The 21,111-nt window shown below is 37.4% G+C and overlaps 2 protein-coding genes across 4 annotated transcripts in view; one reads left to right on the top strand and one right to left on the bottom strand.

Annotated features, from left to right (window-relative positions):
- Window positions 1-21,111, bottom strand: part of DHTKD1 (dehydrogenase E1 and transketolase domain containing 1) — a 106,291-nt gene that overhangs the window by 33,061 nt on the left and 52,119 nt on the right. The window lies entirely within an intron of this gene.
- Window positions 1-21,111, top strand: part of UPF2 (UPF2 regulator of nonsense mediated mRNA decay) — a gene marked incomplete at its 3' end in the record, with an annotated part of 59,883 nt that overhangs the window by 6,404 nt on the left and 32,368 nt on the right. For 2 of the 3 annotated variants that reach the window (XM_082072635.1, XM_082072636.1), the window contains exons 4-9: window positions 4,192-4,352; window positions 5,335-5,532; window positions 5,853-6,002; window positions 13,862-13,965; window positions 14,459-14,544; window positions 20,615-20,723. In XM_082072635.1, coding sequence (XP_081928761.1) covers window positions 4,192-4,352; window positions 5,335-5,532; window positions 5,853-6,002; window positions 13,862-13,965; window positions 14,459-14,544; window positions 20,615-20,723 — 808 coding nt within the window. Of the gene's footprint in view, window positions 1-4,191; window positions 4,353-5,334; window positions 5,533-5,852; window positions 6,003-10,164; window positions 10,228-13,861; window positions 13,966-14,458; window positions 14,545-20,614; window positions 20,724-21,111 lie in introns of all 3 variants that reach the window. The other variant, XM_082072634.1, reaches the window with a different exon arrangement.

Below are 21,111 nucleotides of genomic sequence, written 5' to 3'. Positions count from 1 at the left end.
GTTGCTTTTTATTTATGAAATGCCCAATTTTTTTCCAATGTTTGTAAGCAGTGTCTGTTAGCAGTGTGTAGAAAATGTGTATTCTGCAATACATCTAAAAAAAGTTATAAATTTGCTCTGAATACTTACAAAGCAAAAACCAAACAGACTCTTTGAATATATTTAAAACAAATGGAGGTTGACCATTATCTTTAATTCTCTTTATTAGTTTGATGATGCTCCTTTAGCAGCTTCAGAGTAATGCTTCTTTCCCAGCTGGTACTGTCCTTTTTCAGTTGGCACAATCTGATTTCTTCCTTTCCACCCACATATATCTAACAGAGCATATGCCACAATGGCTTTGACTTGTTTACTTTATTTAATGTACTGGTATGGAGGAAAAATTAGGTTAGATTAATAAGATGTCCCTTACACTTTAATGTGGGCAAATTTTATATATTGTTGGATTTAAATCAAATTATCTATGCCTTCCTACTAAATGTCTATATGAAATACTAATATTGAGTGGTATGAATATACACACCTCTGAGATCTGACTAATTTAATTTTTACCAGGACCACATTGTTTAATAATTCTTTGCTTTTTAAAGCATCCTGAATTGTCATTATTCGATCCAGCCTAAACCCAACTGCTGGTCTTAAAACACGGTTGTTCTTAAATCCTTTTGGAAGCGTTCCAAGCAGATAGAAATGAACGTGTTCCTATGTGTAGGCACAGGTTTCAACTGAAGGGCTGAACGTCAGTCTGGAGCCACGTGTATGCTTGGAATACATTAAAATTTGATGTTCAAAGTTGGATCAATTGTACTAGTGCATATTGTGCCTTGGTCAGTTAAGGGTTGTATTTCACAGGATCATAAACTGTCTTCTGAGCTATCATTATTTCTGCAAGTACCTTACTACTTTAAAGTGTGTTATTGACTTAGTTGTTATTTGTTTAAAGTTAACAAATATAAATTTTTATAGTTTTCACAATGATAATTGGTTCTAGGCACATGGGTTTTGGCTGGGATTTCAATGTCTGAGTGATACAAAGTCTGTACTATAGCAAATTAAGTGAAAAACATTTCTGAGTGATATGAAGAATGTTTAGAAACCATGAAGATAAAAGAACAGAAGTCATCTGGGAGAGGGAAATATAATTTAATGTTTACTTGCATAGCTGGGTAAAGATGACTGGATAAAACCCTGAGCAGCCTGGTCTGACCTCATCATTGAGCCTGAGTAGGTCAGACCTGAGACCTCCATATGCACCTTATCATCTGAACTATCCCTATGAACTTGTGTGCAAAGCTTTGTTTTGGGGAAGGCATGCAAAGAACTATAATTTATCACTGGGTTAAGATAATTCTATTATTTACTTCTATTTGGACTTTCAGGTGTTTAACTGCTTAATGAAAGTTGGGGAATAAGTTTTGTTAAAGAAACAAGATATCAAAAAACTTTACTGCCTGATTTTATTTGCTTAGAACATGTCTGTAACAAAAACAGATGCTTGGCATTTGCACTGTATGGAAGTGCAAGGCATGAGGTCAGAGACGCGTGCCTAGTGGGAAATCTGTGAATATTAATAGAAATCTTCCTAAATTGTGGATTTTGGGAAAGTGATTACATGGTTGGTTTTTTTTTTAAGCAATAATCCTGTTGGGAAGAACAGTCCTCTGTGTATTTGAACCTGATCCACTTTGCTGATAGCAACAGCTTTTTTTCCCACTGTTGTTCCAGAACCAATGAAATGAACAGGCAGAGTGAATAGTTTCCTCTTGTGTATCAACAGTGTCCTGTGTTTAGATTATGATACTTTGTCTTGAATGTATCTTTGTCAGAAGAGTGATTGTGAAATAATTCAGGCTGTACCAACTGGTTGAGTTAGTTGAAAATTGACATGATAACCATAACAGTGCTTTAATATTACCAGTTGAATCATTTAGGTAAAATTAAAGCATTATTAGACAGAAGGGTTTCTGCAAGTGGATAATTAGGAAAGCTACCTCGAGTTACACTTTGACAATAGAACCTGATGGTTCTTGGTTACTCAGCTAAGGGCACAGCAAAATCTGTGCAGGCTATCATCGGAAGAAAACAACTTGACTCCAAAGTACTAGTGTGAGTTTTTGAAAATGAGCATTAGACATAGTAGAATCTTGTCTAAATTAAGGATGTTTTTAAGATCTGCTGAACTTGTGGTGCTTTGTAGAATTCAGAAGAGACACAAAGTAAGATAAGTACTGTATGCTGTACTTCTAATTGTATTCAAAACCAAATTGTGCTTTTTAAAGTTTGCTTGCTATGCTTTAGCTTGCTCAAATTTGTTAGTACTTGGTTTTTGGGAACTGAAAATGAGAACTGAAACTCTTGTACTTTTGTTAAAGCACTTTTTTGGTTTTATTTTTTTAGTAATAGCACATAGCTTCACTGCTCACGTTTTTAACACTGATGATATATTTAAAACTTAAAATACATACCTAATGAATAGCTGTCTTCATGGAAAGGCTATGAATTGACACGTAACACATTTCCTGAATCCAGACTGAACTTCCGTACTTTAAAAATTGTCAGTGGTTATTTTTCTTGCTCTCCGTTGTAGCAGCAGGTCATATGTGTTATATAGGTCTTTTTCTGTAAGAGGGACAAGAAATGGAACTTTTACCAGTGTTCCTGCTTCTGGCCATCTAGGAAGAAACCCGCGTCAAGTTTTGGTTGTCGGTAGGCATAAGGGATTTTGTTGCTTGCCCTGTGAAGTGTTGTGTACAAATATGACTTGTTTTACAGTTAACCTGGAACTGACAAGAGCCAAGATTGGTATCCCTCAATTTACATTCCTTAAACTGTTTTATTATTTTTATGTCATAAAATATTTGGTTCTTTTAGCAAGAATGTGATTGTATACTTATTGCTTAATAAAAGCCTAATGATAATGTAGTGGTACAACATGCTTTAGGAATTATGACGTTTGCACCTTGCTTCAAATGTTATGTTCTGATGCTTTGGTATCTGTGCGGGGTGCAGTGTCAGTGGTTACAGCTAGTTCACCAGTGTTACTAGCATTATTCAGGCTACTGTAAAACAAATTAGAAGCTTTCTAGGTGAGCTCCTTTTGTCAGCTTCCCTTTAAAAGTCCATGTTTGATCTGAGTCTGTTTGTACCTTTGCTGTAACAGGCCTCCAAAGAGCTCTGCTGGCCCAAGGTGTCCCTTTCTGGTAAAGAACCGACTGTTCCTTGTCCATATCAGACCTGTTAATGCAGACTGGATCATGCACACATGGCAAAAGGCACTTTTCAGGAGCCCTAGTTGATAGCAAACTAAAATATTTGAATGATCAACCAGCTTATTCTTAGTTAACCCAAAATCAAGGATGACAGTCTTACATCAGTCATCTGTGGCAAACTTTGTACTGGCAGAGATTACCTTGTTCTGTGTATTTGGTTCAAACTACTGAAAGTTCTTGGTATTTTTTTGTTTAAAATCTAAGATGTCCTTAATTGTAGTTTGGTAAGAAAATTGAGTTGTACTGTTCTGCATGTAATCCTGAAATTGCTTTACTGTGCACTCATAAGCAGCAATTACTTTCCTTCAAATACAAGTTGCTTTTGGCAACAGATTTCAATGTTAAAAATGAGAATTTAAAATAAGTGTGGATAGCTTCATAAAAGAAAACAACAAACAACTGAAAAAGCAAAGGTAATTGCTCTTAATTTGGACTAATAGCCTTGAATTAACTTGGTTTGTTCGAAAATTAGTGGCTTGGTTTTAATGTGCAACTTTTTTTGAGCCACCTGGTGATGATTGCCCATCTAATTATTTGAAGAACTCTGAAATGTATTGTTACATATGCAAAGCAACTTTTTCCAGCTTTCATGCAAGCTGAATGTTTTCATATACTACAAAAGTCTTGTCTCATAGTGTAGGACTGTTACAGGACAATCATGGCAAAAAAATAAGCCTTTCTCTTTGGACATTGAAGCTTGAGCTTCTGTGACTGTAATACCTCAATGACATTGAAGTTGGTAGTTCAGTTTGGTTATTTGGAAGAAAATAGTATTTTTGCTGTTGTGGTCTAAACTGAAATTCTCACAGCTCCCCTGAAGAGGGAAGGTTAGCTTTGCCTGGAGAAATTGGTAGTAGTTCAGCGTAACTCAAATAAAATTTAAGGAAAAATGTCATCTTAACTGTAACTTTGATTTTTGCAGGCGAATTCTTCACTCCAAAGGAGAGCTGAGTGAAGATCGACACAAGCAATATGAGGAATTTGCAATGTCGTATCAGAAGCTGTTGGCAAATTCTCAGTCTCTAGCTGATCTTTTGGATGAAAATATGCCTGACCTTCCCCAAGAGAAACCAACACCTGAGGGTAGGCAACCTGCTAAAGCAAATAGACAGTGTGCTGGATGTGATGGGAAAGCTCACCAAACCCTCTTACTGATGTGTTCTTCCCATTGATTTATTTTATGTAGCTTTTCTCCCTTAAGTATATTAAAGGATGAATAATACATAGGGTTTTTTTAATTAAAGTAATTAAATTTAATGTGTAACCGTAACTATTGTAACTGTGCAGTTATGGTAAATTAAGTAATATCTCTTTAGATTTGTTTCTGGTGTTACAGGAACAAATGGAAAATTGGAATGTTTTATATCTAATGTAATGCACTTTTTAATACTTAAACAAGTGTATATGTTAGAGTTTAAAACCTGATATTGTTAAAAAATGAATTTGAAGTATATTTTGGGTCATGATGTTATGAGCCAGACAAGTCACGAGGTGGCTTTCTGACCTCCCGAGGAGAAGTCCAGCATTTAACTGGCAGAGCTATTCAATGCTGCAATGAAGCTCAAATTTGAGGTTTAGAGATGTTGTTGAAATCACAAGTGTACCTGTTGTCTGAAGTGATCTTGAGCTTAAAAAAGCTGTATTTCTTGAATACTTCTAAATTTAAAATCATTGCTTTTACAGTTCTGTTCTTTAAAGGCAACAAGGTACATTTCGTCATGTTCAAATCAATTGCTTTTTATGCGAATGTGGTTAAAATCTGTAATAGCTTTCCTTTCTAACACCACACAATGTGCTGCTTGATTTTACTTGTTCTTTCACTCTGATACTGTCTTGTGTTTTCTATCAATGCCAAATTTACTTTTTCAAGATAGCTTATTGATACATGTAAGATTGAGTTGAAAGTACTTTAAAGTATACATTGCAATATTTAAGTGAAAACAGTGGTAGTAATAAAGAGGTTAACACGTTTCTAAAAGTATCTTTTTTTAGTCTTTTAAAGTGAACCGCTTTAGATGGTAAAATATTTGTGTGAATAACTCTTACAATTTCACGGTTTTTGCAGAACATGGACCTGGTATTGATATTTTCACACCAGGAAAGCCTGGAGAATATGACCTGGAGGGGGGTATCTGGGAAGACGAAGATGCTAGAAACTTCTATGAGAATCTCATCGACTTAAAGGCTTTTGTGCCAGCAATTTTGTTTAAAGACAATGAAAAATGTTCCCAGAACAAGGATTCCAGCAAAGATGAATCAAGAGGTAGAATGCTTAGATGAGTATTTTTTTAACATATTTTGTTCAACAATTATGTCAATTTGATATAAGTAGTGAGTCTCTAACTAAATAATTTGTGGTGATCAGGACAGTGCATCAGTTTGGATGATTTTTTTTTTTTTTTTTTTTTTTTTAGGGGAAGGAGCTATGTGGGAAAGGAATCATATCTGGGTTTGGTATTTAAGGAAGAAAAAAAAACTAAATGCAATTTAATTTGATTTCATTTAATATCAATAGTAACGTGAATCTTGCTGTATTATAATCACGACTGTATGTAATAATTTAATATTTATACTTTTAAATAGATTCCAAAGATGCCAAAGATAACAAGGAAGCACCTGGGAGTGAGGATTTGGAGTTGGAGCTGGAGAACCTGGATATTAATGATGATCCACTGGAGTTAGACTGTGGAGATGAGGCAGAAGATCTTACCAAAAAGCTACTTGATGAGCAAGGTAAAAATAATTTGGTTTAGGAATTCTTTGTTCTTTTCTGATTGTGTTTTGTTTTGCTTTTTACCTTGATGGTTTTTAGTCAGGAGATAGAGCCACAACAGGGAGAACTATTTATGAAGCTTTAGTAGCTGGAAATGGTTACAATTGTCAAAAATCCATTTGTAACGACATTCAGGTACAAGTGGAAAGCATTATATGGAGGTTTAGGTAGTGAAAAATACGGATTCCTTCATACAGCTTTTAAAACTAAATATGAATGCAGTGTCTGAAAAGTGCCTAGAAAGTAGTATGTAGACTTCAGTACATTAAATGATTTTTCTCATCAAAACTGGTTCGGGTACTAATAAAATATTTTCTGTTTTTAAGTTCTCTTGAAATCTAAGATTCAGCTCTTTCTGTTTTGTTAATCATTAAAGACTTTTCTTTTGATGTCATGGCTTTACATAGCAGAATCTAGGAATTCTAACCGCTGTGTATAAGGGGCTACAAATGGCATCAATGAAAATCTAGCTGTGTTAGTTTTACTAGGGAAAACAGCAGCAAAATGTTTCTGAAGATTTTCTGATGAGTTACAAGTGTCTCTTTCAGTGGTACTGAATAGTTGGAAAAGCAATATCAGGTGTTAAGAGCCAAATCATAGAGTAGCAACTGACTTGCTTTCTTTGAGCCCAATTTGTAAGACACGATGGTTTTGCTGCTTTGGATTTCCAAGGACCAATGCAGATTCTTTTCTTTCATTTCTGAAGCAGGAAACTTGTTTTATGTCTAGAATATGGGAAAAAAAACCCCACATCTAGAATCCCTTGGCTGGAGATTCTGTGGCTTAAAAGTGAAAATCCTACCTGATGTAGTGAATCTATAATCTCATTTTCTTGCTTGAAACTGCATTGGGCTTTAAAAGCTAAGAAGTTAAAACCAAAACTTTGGAGTTCACATCAAAACAAGGAAGTTCAGGCCCTGGCAAAGACTTTGTGTTGGTGTTTGAAGTGTAGGTTCGTCTAACTGAGCTGGTACATGGGTCTGTGGGTTTGGGCATTGAGTAGCTTGTACAACTCCTCAAAATGCCAGTCTCCCAGCTGATAATAGAGATTTTAGGGCATGTGGGTCCTTAAATGGGGTGACTCTCTTGTGTACCTAAAGTTAGTTGGGCTGAAATTAATCTTGGGACTGTGCTGATCTGGGATTCCTCACAAGTTCAAAGAAATTAGCTCTGGATTCAGACTATTTCAGACTCCTTCTGAAAGAAAAACTGTCAGGATGATTCTATGTAATATCACACAGTATCACAGTATGTTTGGGATTGGAAGGGACCTCAAAAGATCATCTAGTCCAATCCCCCTGCTGGAGCAGGAACACCTAGGTGAGGTCGCACAGGAACATGTCCAGGCGGGTTTTGAATGTCTCCAGAGAAGGAGACTCCACCACTTCCCTGGGCAGCCTGTTCCAGTGCTCTGTCACCCTTACTGAGAAGAAGTTTCTTCTCAAATTTAAGTGGAACCTCTTGTGTTCCAGCTTGATCCCATTACCCCTTGTCCTATCATTGTTTGCCACCGAGAAGAGCCTGGCTCCATCCCCATGGCACTCACCCTTTATATATTTATAAACATTAATAAGGTCCCCCCTTAGTCTCATCTTCTCCAAACTAAAGAGACCCAGCTCCCCCAGCCTTTCTTCATAAGGGAGGTGCTCCACTCCCTTAATCATCTTGGTTGCCCTACACTGGACCCTCTCCAGCAGTTCCCTGTCCTTCTTGAACTGAGGGGCCCAGAACTGGACACAATATTCCAGATGTGGTCTCAGCAGGGCGGAGTAGAGGGGAAGGAGGACCTCTCTCGATTTACTAACCACCCCCCTTCTAATACACCCCAGGATGCCATTGGCCTTCCTGGCCACAAGGGCACAGTGCTGGCTCATGGTCATCCTGTTGTCCACCAGGACCCCCAGGTCCCTTTCCCCTACACTGCTCTCTAATATGTAATCTCCCAACCTATACTGGAACCTGGGGTTGTCCTTAGGTTTTTCCTTTCTTTACCCAGACAGGTTGGAAAGAGCCATACCCTTTTGGGAATAAATTTTCACTTCCATTTAGATTTTTCTCTGAGTAGTCATTATCTCATTAAGTTGGTTGTTAGGTTTTAATTGTGGGACATTCCCCTTTAGTGAGTTGTTATCCTCCAGTCAGCTATATCAAACAAAACAGTGAAGAGCTTGGTTCCAGCTGTCTATAAGGGAAGTACATGTAGATATTCACTTGGCAAAAAAAGGAGAAAAGAGCATTTCATTTTGGATTGGTCATGGCCTGCTAGATAGACCAAAACCCACTTTGTAACTAGACATCTAAAGGAATGTGGATATTTCCTTCCTGTCTGTTTTTTTGAAGGGATTCTTGACCTGATAGGAGGATGAAGTTTATTCCAGATAAAAAGACAAAGCTTAGTAAGATGAGTGACATCCTGTGGTTGTGAGGGAGGGATAACCGGAGATGCAGTCTCTGTAGTTCTAGCTCAGTGGGAAGCAATGCCAGTTGGAGTGTGTACAGTGGCACAGAAGGGACTGATGATCATGCTTCTGGTCGTAAAAGGAAGGCAATGCCTGTTTTGTCATAATATAAAGAATATAATATATATAACTAGAATATAATATAAATTATTAACCATCAATACTGTTCTGTTTTTAAACTAGCTAATCCTTGAGCATTAAGTGTACTCCCATCTGAGTGGTGGGAGTATGTTTGAAGTATGTCAGAATGGGGTTTATTTTTTATCATTAAACAACCAGCCCTTGGAAAAAGCCTTTTACTTTCTGCCTTGTGAAGGTAATGTCATTTGGCTCACAGTGTAGGCTTTTTCTTAGAGACCTGTTGCTTCATGATTGTCTTTGCTCATTAGTTTAGCTTTTGTGAAATGTGTGGAAACTTAGTGTCATTGCAAATTCGATACCTTTGTCAAATTTATTTGATGTTGACAAGTAGCTTCATAAATTAATGAAGACAATTAAAACAGATATGATTGCCAAATCTTTGTTTTGCTGGAAAACTAGGCTATAAATTAGCAGTGTGTGTTACTTTACTTGAAATGCATACAGAAATGCAATGGTGGTTGGTTTTTTTGAGGGGGAGGTGCATGTGTAATTCTGAATACCTCTAGTTGGTAGCACCAGATACACAGAATTAACAAAAAATCTGGATTTAGATATTGTTTCAAGTTCTTTTATGTGATTCCATCTAGTGAATTGGTAGGGTTAGTTTGTCGGTTGGTTTTTTTTTTTTTTTTTTCAGCCTTTCTCTTAAGTAAAATTCACTTAAGTTCTGAATTAGGAAAATTAGGTGTCTTTTGGCTGCAAAATACAGCTTTAACTTTTTACATATGTACTGAATTTTTGTGTGTCAATACTTCAGGTAAGTTAGCAGCAATATTTTGTTCAAAGCCAGCAAAGAATAAAACCACTGTATTATGACACTATTATTAATACAAACATAAACCAGAGTATTCTGAGGTTGAGATGGGCCTTTAGTATAAAAAGAGAGGATGCATGAGGTACAGCAGGGTCTCAGATCATAGAATCATAAATAGTTTGGATTGGAAGGGACCTTTTAAGCTCATCTGGTCCCACACCCCTGCAATGAGCATGGACATCTTCAACTATGTGTTCAGAGCCCCATCCAGCTTGATGAAAGATCCAAGATGAAAAAAAGTAGCTTTAGTTATTGTGATAATCTGGGGTGGTAGATTTCATTGACAGAGGGAATAAGTAAATTATAGAGGGGAAAGCAGGATAAATAGGGTAGACATTCCAGTCAGGCAATGGGTGCTGTGTAGTTCTTGTTATTTCTGCATCTCCTCCTGGTGGTTAGGCTGTCACTTCTCTTCAGTCTTTTCTCCCCTGCCCAAATACGAGGGAGACAAGGCAGTTTTCCAAACGGTGTGTTTTTAAAGCAGGTCTGCACTGGTATAGTGTCCTTCATAGCATTCCTGTGCCTGTTTCTGTACTTTTTTCTTAAACTTTGGAGTCTATAATCAGCTAAGTTTAAGATATTGACATGTAAAAGAAAAGTTGATTTAGTTGAAGAGGTTTGTTTAGCAGGAAATCAGATAATTAATTTTGTTTCTCTATTGTATTAACTTTGAGTGAATCTTAATTTTCTTATTTTCGATATGCTCAGGGAAAAGAGAGGGAGCAGATAGCACCGGAGCTGAAAATAGTGACGGAAAACATGCTGAAAGAAGTGAGTTTTGAGGTTGTTTTTAAAAGAGAAGGTAAAATGTTAAAAATTAAGCTGTGTGAATGGAGACAAAGATGTTAAGTAAGGAGTGACCAACGCAGAATCCATCAAGGGTACCTGGAGCAGGAGAACCCTGATGTTAATACATAGTGCCAGTTTTTGTGAGGTTGGTCACCAGCAGAGATCACACAATGTCAGGGATTGGAAAGGACCTCAAAAGCTCATCCAGTCCAATCCCCCCGCCGGAGCAGGAACACCCAGATGAGGTCACACAGGAACATGTCCAGGCAGGTTTGAATGTCTCTAGGGAAGGAGACTCCACAACCCCCCTGGGCAGCCTGTTCCAGTGTCTGTCACCCTCACTGAGAAGAAGTTTCTTCTCAAATTTAAGTGGAACCTTTTGTGTTCCAGTTTGTACCCATTGCCCCTTGTCCTATCATTGGTTGTCACCGAGAAGAGCCTGGCTCCATCCTCCTGACACTCACCCTTTATATATTTATAAACATTAATGAGGTGGCCCCTCAGTCTCCTACAGACTAAAGAGCCCCAGCTCCCTCAGCCTTTCCTCACACGGGAGATGCTCCACTCCCTTCAGCATCTTTGTTGCCCTGTGCTGGACTCTCTCCAGCAGTTCCCTGTCCTGCTGGAACTGAGGGGCCACAACTGGACACAATATTCCAGGTGTGGTCTCAGCAGGGCAGAGTAGAGGGGAAGGAGAAGATGAGTATTAAGTCAACTGTGTTAATTTTGCTACACTGCTTAGAGAGCTAACAAAATTCTTATCAGAAGAGCAGGAATTTTAAAAAGATCTAAAAATTTTCATTAAAAAATATTTTTCTGGACTTGAATGACACGTGAGACTATATTCTGAACACTTTCCTCAGTGAGGCTTTGATTCAATAAGATATTTAACATTATGCTTTCAGTGAGGCTTTGATTCAATAAGATATTTAACATTATGCTTATGCCTAAGTGCTGTGCAGAGAGGGGGATCCAGCCAACAATTTGCTCACAGTACTGGTTTGTACCATCTGACCGTGAGGGCTCCTGCATGATCAAATTAATTACAGGTGCTCATCTCACAGCGGAATAGCAACTGTAGGTCCTTAGGGTTTCCTCATAATTTGTCCCTGAAAATTGCAGGATTGCATGCATCTCTGGTTAAATATGAAGGTGTTTAAAAAGAAAACAATTTTCTTTCAGTGTCTACAGTGATCTTACTGCATTGTTTGATCTGCACCTGGACAGACCATTACAAATATTCTAACTGTAATTGTTATACATTACTACTTGTATTAAATTTTTAAAAAAGAGGGCAGTGCAGTTTTAAAATGTGATGATGACAGACTGGAGCTCAAGAGGATCAAAGTGAAAAGCATGAAGTTAACTACTTTTTCCATGAGTTGCACACTTAGAATTGTTGTTCGCCTTAGAGAAGGAAGCTCTGTCCATTTGATTTCCTGTCGCTATAAAATGCTTCATTTTCTTTAAGTCTCAAACCTGCTACAGGTGCTGCAAAAAACCCTTTCAGTTTCTAAAGGATCCATATATTGTGATGAGAAATAAATACCTAGAAATACAATATGAAAATATCTGTAGCTCTCCAGTGAGGGAGAGGACCAGTGAAAGAAGAGATATTTAAATTGAATGGGATAGCGGGTCTTCTTGAAGGATTGTCTTGAAAAGTAACTCAAAGGTTTTATTTTTTAATTTATTTTGAGAACATTGAGTCAGTTTGAATAGAAGACTGAGGTGAGACAACTAATGGCTGTAAGGGAAAAGGGAAAACAAAAGAGGGCAGGAAAGTGTGGCTGTATATTTTAAAACAGAAAAATGGGTGATGAGGGAGTCAGGGTTCCTTAAACTCCATGGTCCTCTTTTGTCTGAGGCTGGAACGTCTTCCTTTTTTTTTTCCCCTCCTTTCTTAATGAGCCCTTCTCTCTTGTTCTTCTGACTTGTAGTTGCCTGTGTGAGAGGAGGCAATGTCATCTGCTTTAATCTCTAGCATTTTCAAGATGGGGTAGCAGGCAGCGTTCCTTGCGACAATTCTTAGTGTTTTTCTACTTGAGCTCGATACCTTCCCCAGTCTTCTCAAAAAACAAAACAAACCAATAACCAACCAACCAAAAAAACCCAACAAAAAACCCAAGAAGGGAAAAACATTCTGCAGTGTAGGATCTTTGTTTTTCTCTTTGCCTTCCACTAACTTGAAAAAGGAGCTTCAGTCTTTTTTACTGGTTGACCTTACTGTGTAGCCTGTGAAGACAAAGTGACTTTACCAAGTTTGGTTTTGTCGTTTATTTAGGTGCAATTTCACCACTACCATAATCACCTTTTTTGAAGTCTGTGCTGCTTTCAAATACCTCCTGGGTATTCTTGTTACTGCGGAACATCCTCAAACTGAAAGGAACCAAATGTCACGTTCCTTTTTCAGGAAGCGGTGTTCTTTTGTGCTGCTCTGGCCAAGGAAGGGTTCTTTCCAGGTGTTTGTGGTTTTGATTTGGTTGGTGCTACAGTGGAAACTGGATTCTTCTCTAGAACTTACTAGAATCTGGAAAAATTTGAAGCATACCACATGTTTTGCAATTAAAGGGTAAGCTGTAGGGGGATTGGTCTGGTGAGATCTTCATAGTTGATGCCAGCAAATCTGAATTTTAATGGTAGAGTTGTCCTGCAGTCTGGAGTAGTGTTACTGACTCAATTAGTAGATAGAGGTCACTATCACTGCTTCCTATGGTGCAAATTACGTGGAAGTGTTTACCTGGAAATAAGTCACAGAATCGACTGGGTTGGAAAAGACCTCAGAGATCATCGAGTCCAACCCTTGGTCCAACTCTAGTCCGTTTATTAGATCATGGCACTAAGTGCCATGTCCAATCTCAGTTTAAAAACCTCCAGGGACGGCGAGTCCACCACCTCCCTGGGCAGGCCATTCCAATGCCTGACCACTCTCTCTGTAAAGAATTTCTTTCTAATATCCAGCCTAAATCGTCACTTGCCTTGCAGTTGCTACCTGATCAACCCTCCATCCTTGTTGCTTTATGGTTCTGTACTTTGGTTTCTGCACAGCTGAAGGAACTGAGTTGGTCTTTAGTGTTTACAGCCTCAAGTGAAAAGATGTCAGGAACATACTGGATGGAAGAATGGCCTTAATGGACACTTTGGATCCAAAAAATCTATTCTTCTTGCAGGGCAAGCATACATAAAAAGTAGAATCCACAACTACATTAAGGTGTTCTCTTGTCGTGTGGGTTTTTTTTCCATATTATTTTTCCCCATGTTCAAGCCTTCTTGTGGTCTTCCTTTTATCGCCTAAAGAAATTACTACATTATTCTAGGAATATATATTTGTTGTTACTCCTGGCAATATCAATTAGGAGGTAGGGAACTTCTTGAGTATGAAGACAAGTTTTAAAGGTGATACTTTTGACTTTTGTTCTCATAGATAATCAATGGATTGTTTGCATTAAAAAATGAAATTTTGTATTAATCTTTATATGTGTGTTTATTTTTGAATCTGTGGATGAATTTTTAAGAAATAAACATTACAAATGCACTGTGTTTGGGGAATGTGATTGTAAATGGTTATATTTCATAGCTAAAAGATGTGTGCTGCTTGTTTATTTTACTCTGTTAGAACAAGAGGACGAAGAAGCCAGTACTGGATCTCATTTGAAACTTATAGTAGATGCTTTTCTTCAGCAGCTTCCAAATTGTGTCAACAGAGACCTCATAGACAAGGTACAGTCTTTCAGCTCTTAAAAGCTATAATGCTAGATCAGATTGATCAAAAATAAAGATTTGAAGCTTTGGAGTCTAGGAGAATCTGAATTAATTTTTAACCTGGAGGGGAAATAGGTTTTTTTTCTCACTTAACCATTGCGTATATACCATGCGATATTGGTTTTGTATGCCCATTCTCTTATGTATTAGTTTGTTTTAGAAGTAGACTTGCCTTTTTCCTTCCCATCACTCCCTGACAAGTTACTCCCTGTCTGTCTAAAGCTGCTTTGTTCCTCGTGTTGATCCAAAGAATCATGTAACCAGATGTGTTTTCTAACTATGAATTATAGACAGAAATGAAGAAATTTATTTTTTTATGGTTGTTTTTAGAGTGGCTGCGTGTGGCAGGAATAGCTCTGTAAAAGATGCTTTTGAGAAGCAAGCTGCATTGCTTTAAATAAAAAACTGCTGCGTTGAAGGTGAAGTATTATATTGACTTTTCTCTTTGTAGGCAGCAATGGATTTTTGCATGAATATGAATACAAAAGCTAACAGAAGGAAACTAGTACGAGCACTTTTCATAGTTCCTAGACAAAGGTAAGAGCTGAACGGGAACAAGCTGCATCCACTCTTTGGTTATTTAACTTAACATATGTATATATTTTTCAACTGTTTAAAGTACTGAAGACCAGTGCATATTGCAAGTTGCATTTGTTTATTCCTGATGTGCATGTCTAGAGTGGTTTATGCTGGAGCACCAAAGAAATGTTTAGGATTAACAGTCAAGCAATTCAGCACTATATTTCGCCATATTGTTGTAAATTTTTATAATAGTTTCTCTTTTCTGGTGTCCATAGTGGATTTTTCTGTGACTTTTTAAAACCATGAAAAAACAGCAAAACGTACATTCTATCAAAAAAGGAGCATATATTTCATTCAGGAAAACTTAAGCTTTTTATATAAGAACCTATGAATAGTTAGAGCATAACGTAGCATGGGAAGGAGGATTTCTTGTGATATGTTAATTCTGTAGTACATAGCTGTGGAACAGAGGTGGTTCTAGGCTTACCAGTTTAGAGAAAACAAGGGTAAGAGTTTGAGCCTGGCTTCTTCCATCTGCCTGTCCATATAGTTTTCCTGTTTCTCTATGTCTCTCTTTTTGTATAAGAGAGGTCCTTGCACTTGCAGGAGGAGCCTGGCGTACAGAAATTATTGCAAATATTGAGATAAAGTTATTCATTGGAAGAATAATATATTTCTCTGGTAAGCTTGTACCTTAAATAGGTGAAACTTCAATAGGTGCAATTATGAAGGAGTCGCTTTTCTTGCTCCGCCTAGCCCTGTTTCTCCCAAGAGGTTGTTTTGTTGCCGCTTCTAGTTTCAAGTGTTTCATCATCATCTTGGATTTCCTGTTAGAGTTCACACCACTTTGATTCCATTCCCTTTTAACACTGGAGGGAAAACATGGTTTGGGTGTCCATTGTGTCTCAAGACTGGCGTAGACTACTGCTTTGAATAAACAAGACTGGCATAGACTACTGCTTTGGATAAACAAGACTTAGTTCTTGCATCATGTTTTCAGCCTTAATTCTAGCTTATTTCTACATCCCATCTGCTGTGCTAATAACCCCACACTCTTAGCCGTATGTAAACCAATGGTTTGTTTGCTGACTGTATGCATTAACTCGACTTTATATTAGTTTTGCAATTAGAAGTGCACATAATCTTTCATTCTCTTATGTATTCTTTTCTCTAAAAAAATATGATTTTCACACTTCAGTCTTTGCAGACTTTGCCTTTGTCAGTAATTCATATTTCAGTCACAGACGCTTGAATATCTTCTGTGTTAGATCTATCAAGGTGCTGTTCAGCCCAGATTTATGGTGTGGAGGAAATAACATTTCTGTCAGCCTGCTGGTGGTCATAAAATGCATCAAAACACAATCTGAGAACTTTTTCACTCAACCTAGACCATCTACAGCGATGTAAATCAGCAGGATGACTTAAGCTTTTGTCTTCAGCTCTACTGTAATAGAGATTTTTCTGTGTTTGTGTACCAATGGAAGTGGCTTGTTTGCTGGTCTGTGAACATACAGTAATACTTGTGCCGCTGCCCTGTGTTTCTTCCTGGTGCGGTAGATTCCATATTGCTCATATTGTTCATTAACTCTTGGAACCTCTTTGAAGATGGATGATTTTCTTTGCATAATGCACTGAAATATGCTAGACGATAACGGCCTGTTGACATTATGCAAAGCAAAAGAGGTAGTTTCAGACAAGAACATGATGGCTTGTAAATTCAGCAGTGTGGTTTCATAGATACCATGAAAGCAAAACTTAAATTCGTAGTGTATTGTGACATTTAAAAAAGGGGATGTGCTTTTTATGATCAGTTGCTAAAAACATGTATAGTCTGCAGATTATCACCGATTCATTGTCTTCCCAATGGTAATTTCATTATCCCACAGATTTGTTTTTAAAATAACAATTAAAAAAAAAAAAATCTGTAGGAACTGGATAGACCAGTATAGATGGTGTGGTTGGCTCAAGGAGGTGCTATCATAGCATCATAGAAACATTTTGGTTAGAAGAGACCCTTTAAGATTGTTGAGACCAACTATACCTTTTTGACGGTTCTGTTCTCTAATAGTTGGAGCTAATGCTGAAGCGAATGGCTCAGCTGATCACTGTGTCCTTTAACTACGAATATTAGTTAGAATTAAGGATAAGAAATATTAGCATTCCATGTACAATTCTTTATTTTAATACCTCTGCGCTGAGACCTACTAGACTAATGAATATTCCAGCTTCCAGTTGTAAGATCTTAAGCTCAGTTGCGTGTATCTGCTGCTTGTTTTGCCTGCGTTACTGATGCCCATGTCTGGGCTACTAAGGAGAAGAAACAGGATGTTGTGTGAGCTTCTTGCTCTGAACTACAAAGAGCTGCAATGAAAATACCGCTTGAATTGCCCATAGATGCAGATGATTTTAAAGGGCAACCTGTCCTACTATTTCAGTTAGCTTTATTACTGCAGTTGGTAAAGGAGCAGTTCTGCTTTCTGTCTTGAAATCAACATTTATAAACCTTGTGGAAAAACTCTATATGTGTGCGTAGCACACAGTGCTAACAGTTGCTATAAAATACTACAAATTAATTTAGAAAATTTAATGAACTGCTTTAAAGCTTTGTATATTATGCATTAACAATGTTTTTTGCTTCTCGTATCTCTCTCTGAGCCATAATGGTCTGTCTTTACCTTCTGTCATTATTGTTGCATGCTAGTTCTTACTAACTCCAGGATCCATGGGAGAACAAAGCTCATTGTGGTTATGTTCTTGAGGAGTTCTTTTGTTAGTTTTTTTTGTGAAAGCTTCAGAGGAACAATGACCTTATAGGATGTAGATAAAGCAGTATATTTTCCAAAAGTGTTTAGTCTCCAGGCATATCAGATAATGTTATTCAAGCGTTGACAGCCATAATAGCGTATTTCAATAACAGAAGAAGTTCTGTTTCTTCTCTTGAGAGATCAGTTTTAGGCGATGCACAGGCACAACAATTTTACTGAGAAAGTACAAAATGGGTTCCGTGTTTGAGGAGTGAAGCAGACACTGTAAAATCAAGGTTATTGTGTAGTGTTGCCAGGGAGCTTTCTTGTTCCCACTGGGGTTGGATAGATTGCGACAAATGCAGGATTCTTTAAGACAGAAAACTTAATTTGACAATAAAGGACAGTTTTTCCTCAGCTAACTGTAGATTAGTGTTAGAATACAACATCATTGCACTGCTCTGTTGAATACTTATGAATGGAACACATTTACATTTTCAGCTGTGATTTGAACCTCCAACCCAACAGAACAAAAAGGCTTTTAAAAAGATGTTTGAATGCTAGTATACAAGTGGCTTTCAGATTTACATTGGAGCCTTTTAATTCAGGACTACATAGTTTGCACTGAAGTGACAGTGCAGTGATTTAACCCATACTGCTCACAGCTTGAGGGCATTTATGTGTAATTCTTTGCTATCTGACTGAATTATCTTCCTGTGCAGATATATATCATAATGTATGTGTAATTGCACACTGCAATTTTCTTGATTTTTTTTTTTTTTTCCAATTTAAATAAGAGAAGTTTTAAATCTCTTTTTAGGCCTTAAATTCTAAACAGTTCTAGACAAATGCTGAACAGTAGATTGGGGCTGTTGTGGCTGCTTGTTTGGGTGTTCTTTTTTTTTGCCATTCACATCTATGGTGATATAAGAGGTTGCAAGTTCACTAAGCAAGAGATCTGTTGTTCATCATATGGAAATTTTTAGCATTGTTATTAGCTATTCTTAATTCAGAAGTTAGTTGCTTCATGAGTGTTAAATAGTTCTGAGCATTTTAAGTCAAAAATGGAAACCTCCTGTATAGCTGCCTTCTTTCAGCTTCTTATTCTGAGAATCCTCAGTAGCAAGAACCTTTTTGTTTCACTGAACTTGGCTTATCAGTGTCTCAGTGGCCTCATTCATTTGAGGATAAGATCAAGGGATGTGTTTGAGGTTAGTGATGCCATGCTAAGAAACAAAAGCAAAAATTGCTTATCTGATAGCGTGCCGGTTCCTCAGCATTGTTCTCTTCCCACAGAGCAGTGTGGGTGGCAGTTGGTACCTGTTCGGGTCCTGTGAATATATCTGGATTGTGATTATGCTTGTGAGGCCAGGAGTTCTTGCTATGTCACTTCATTCTTTAAGCTTTCTGGTAGAATCCCAGCTAGTAATTGTACAGAATGCCTCCTTCATTCTTTCCGGGTATAAAATTTTGGGTGCACCCATTCTAGAGAGATTGGAATTAGGACTGTAAGTGAGCAAAGTATTTTAATAAGCTATCATTTGAAATTCTTAAAAGAAGTGCTTTTAGATATTTTGTTGAAGTGTGCGGTATGTGATCCAGACATCCACAGTTAACTAAATTTCAATCCAAGGTATGTGGTCAAAATGACAATAGTCAGAAGTAGTGGGGTGTTTTACTATGGTTCAGGGTGCTTAACATGAGCTTCAGAGAGTAACTGACTCAGCCCTGATGCTGGATCTTGCTTCATAGTGTAGAAGATGAGGAAGAGAAAGCAATGCTGTGGGGTTTTTTGTTAACATCTGCCCCCTTTCTCAAGGAAAGAAATGCTTTTGGAGAAAGCAAAAATCCTAGTTTGATTTAACCTAAATGCAGGTACCAGTAGATGGTGCCACTGACACTGTAGTCTCTCCACTTCTGAACACTGATTTTTGTCTCTCCTGTGAGAGAGGGAACAGGTTCAATCTCAGATTGCCAATTTTGTTGTAATTGACCTGAAGCTTTTCCTTATTATATTTCACTTATTTAGAAATACCCACTCTTAGTATTCTTGCCCATGAAGGGACCTTTTGTGTTCTGTGAGGGAATAAAAACAATGTGCTCTAAGACTTCAGTTTTCCCCCAGGTATGTTCAGTTTACAGAGATGAAATTATTAACTCTCAGTAGGCAGGTACTTCTTGGGACCAGGATAAAACTTTCCACTGTTTGTCTTAAAGGAGAAATCCCCTTGGTTAAAACACACTTCCTCAAGTCAGCTGAAGTCCTTTTTTAAGTTCAGCTTGTGTATTTGTGTGTGAAGTAATGAGACTTTCCCTTCTCTGAGAGTTAATGGCTAAATGCTTAATAACATCATAGTAATTTGCTGTGACCAGTCATCCTTGACTGTGTGTTCCAACAAGCTTGAAAAATGTAAATACTGCTTCAGTTATTGATTAACAAGAGAGAATAAAAACTGTTTAATAGGTAACTGGGATACCTGGAATGTTTCACCAGGGGTTTTATGCAGTATCAAGAGGCTGCTTAGCTATGCCTCTGCCAGGTATTATATTCTGGTGCTTCTAGTCCACAATTTAAATACATTGTTATCCCTCTTTATTGGTGAATGGATATTAAAGGTCTTGGAAATGCGTTCCAGTGACACAGCTGTAGAAAGGAGAGGGGAGGCAGTTGTGTGTGCACTTTTGCTTTAATGCCCTTCCAGTTTTATTTTGTGCTAGGGCAAGCTCTATGTATCAGCTATGCTTTTAGGGAAAACCTTAATCCTTTGCAATGTGTAAACTCAAAATCAATTTTTCCCTTACAGGCAATTGAAGCATGCAAATTTAAGGTGTTTCTTTCCACTTGAAAGAATAGGCATGTTCTACAATTCATCTGTTTTACAGCATTGACTTACGTTCTGAAAATGAAACAAAACCAGTTTCTTCAGCTTCTTAAATGATGCTGTGAGACCTCAGATTGCAGTTGGTTTCTCTGTGTTTAAAAGTGATACATGCACATTCATGCAAAGCATGAATGCTGCGTTATATTCTGTGTCCTGTTACCTGATGCCACAAACCAGGTTTAAAGGCATTTATCCCATTTTTACAACCAGATAGTTTTGAAAGGAAATTAACTGTGAGGGATTCCAAGAAGATGTGGTAGTATAGCTTTTTGTATAGTTATTTTAAAATTATATTGCGGTCTGAAATATGAGCCCATAAAATTGCATGTACGTAGTTCTGTCGGTATATGCACGTTCATTCTTTTCTCAAGCAAAATGGTACCGTACGTATAGATGTAAATTCTTTCGTTGTCTGTAGCATAAATGAGTTGACTATTTTATAATTTCCTGTGTTTGCAGGTTGGATTTGCTACCGTTTTACGCAAGACTGGTTGCCACATTGCATCCCTGCATGTCTGATGTAGCAGAGGATCTTTGCTCTATGCTGAAAGGCGACTTCAGATTTCATGTATGTTTTGGTGGTTTAGTTTTTATTTTTCATTCAAATTAACCAGTCTGATAATTGTCATCTTTTAGGGAGAAAAAAGTTTGATAATATGTAGATGCAAATCCTAAAATTTAGTTACTTAATTTAGAGTATTTTTCTGTCATCTGAGCAGATTTGTTCTAGAATACTAGAGTTGTATGTTCAAATTTTTATGTATATATGATAAGCTGTGCTGTGTGTAGTGCCATCCTTAATTTCTGGTGTTAAACAGTGATTAAAATGAACTGTACAACAGTTACAACAAAAGTTGCAAAAATTAGAAACTGTGCTCCAACTGTGTTAAGAGTTTTCTGTTAATTAAAACTTACATTTCAAATGAGAGCTGACCTATTCTAACAGCAGATCCCCA

The sequence above is a fragment of the Streptopelia decaocto genome, assembly GCF_964273445.1.
Source record: "Streptopelia decaocto genome assembly, chromosome: 1".
Taxonomy (NCBI): Eukaryota; Metazoa; Chordata; class Aves; order Columbiformes; family Columbidae; genus Streptopelia; species Streptopelia decaocto.
This window is presented reverse-complemented; position numbering and strand designations above follow the sequence as displayed.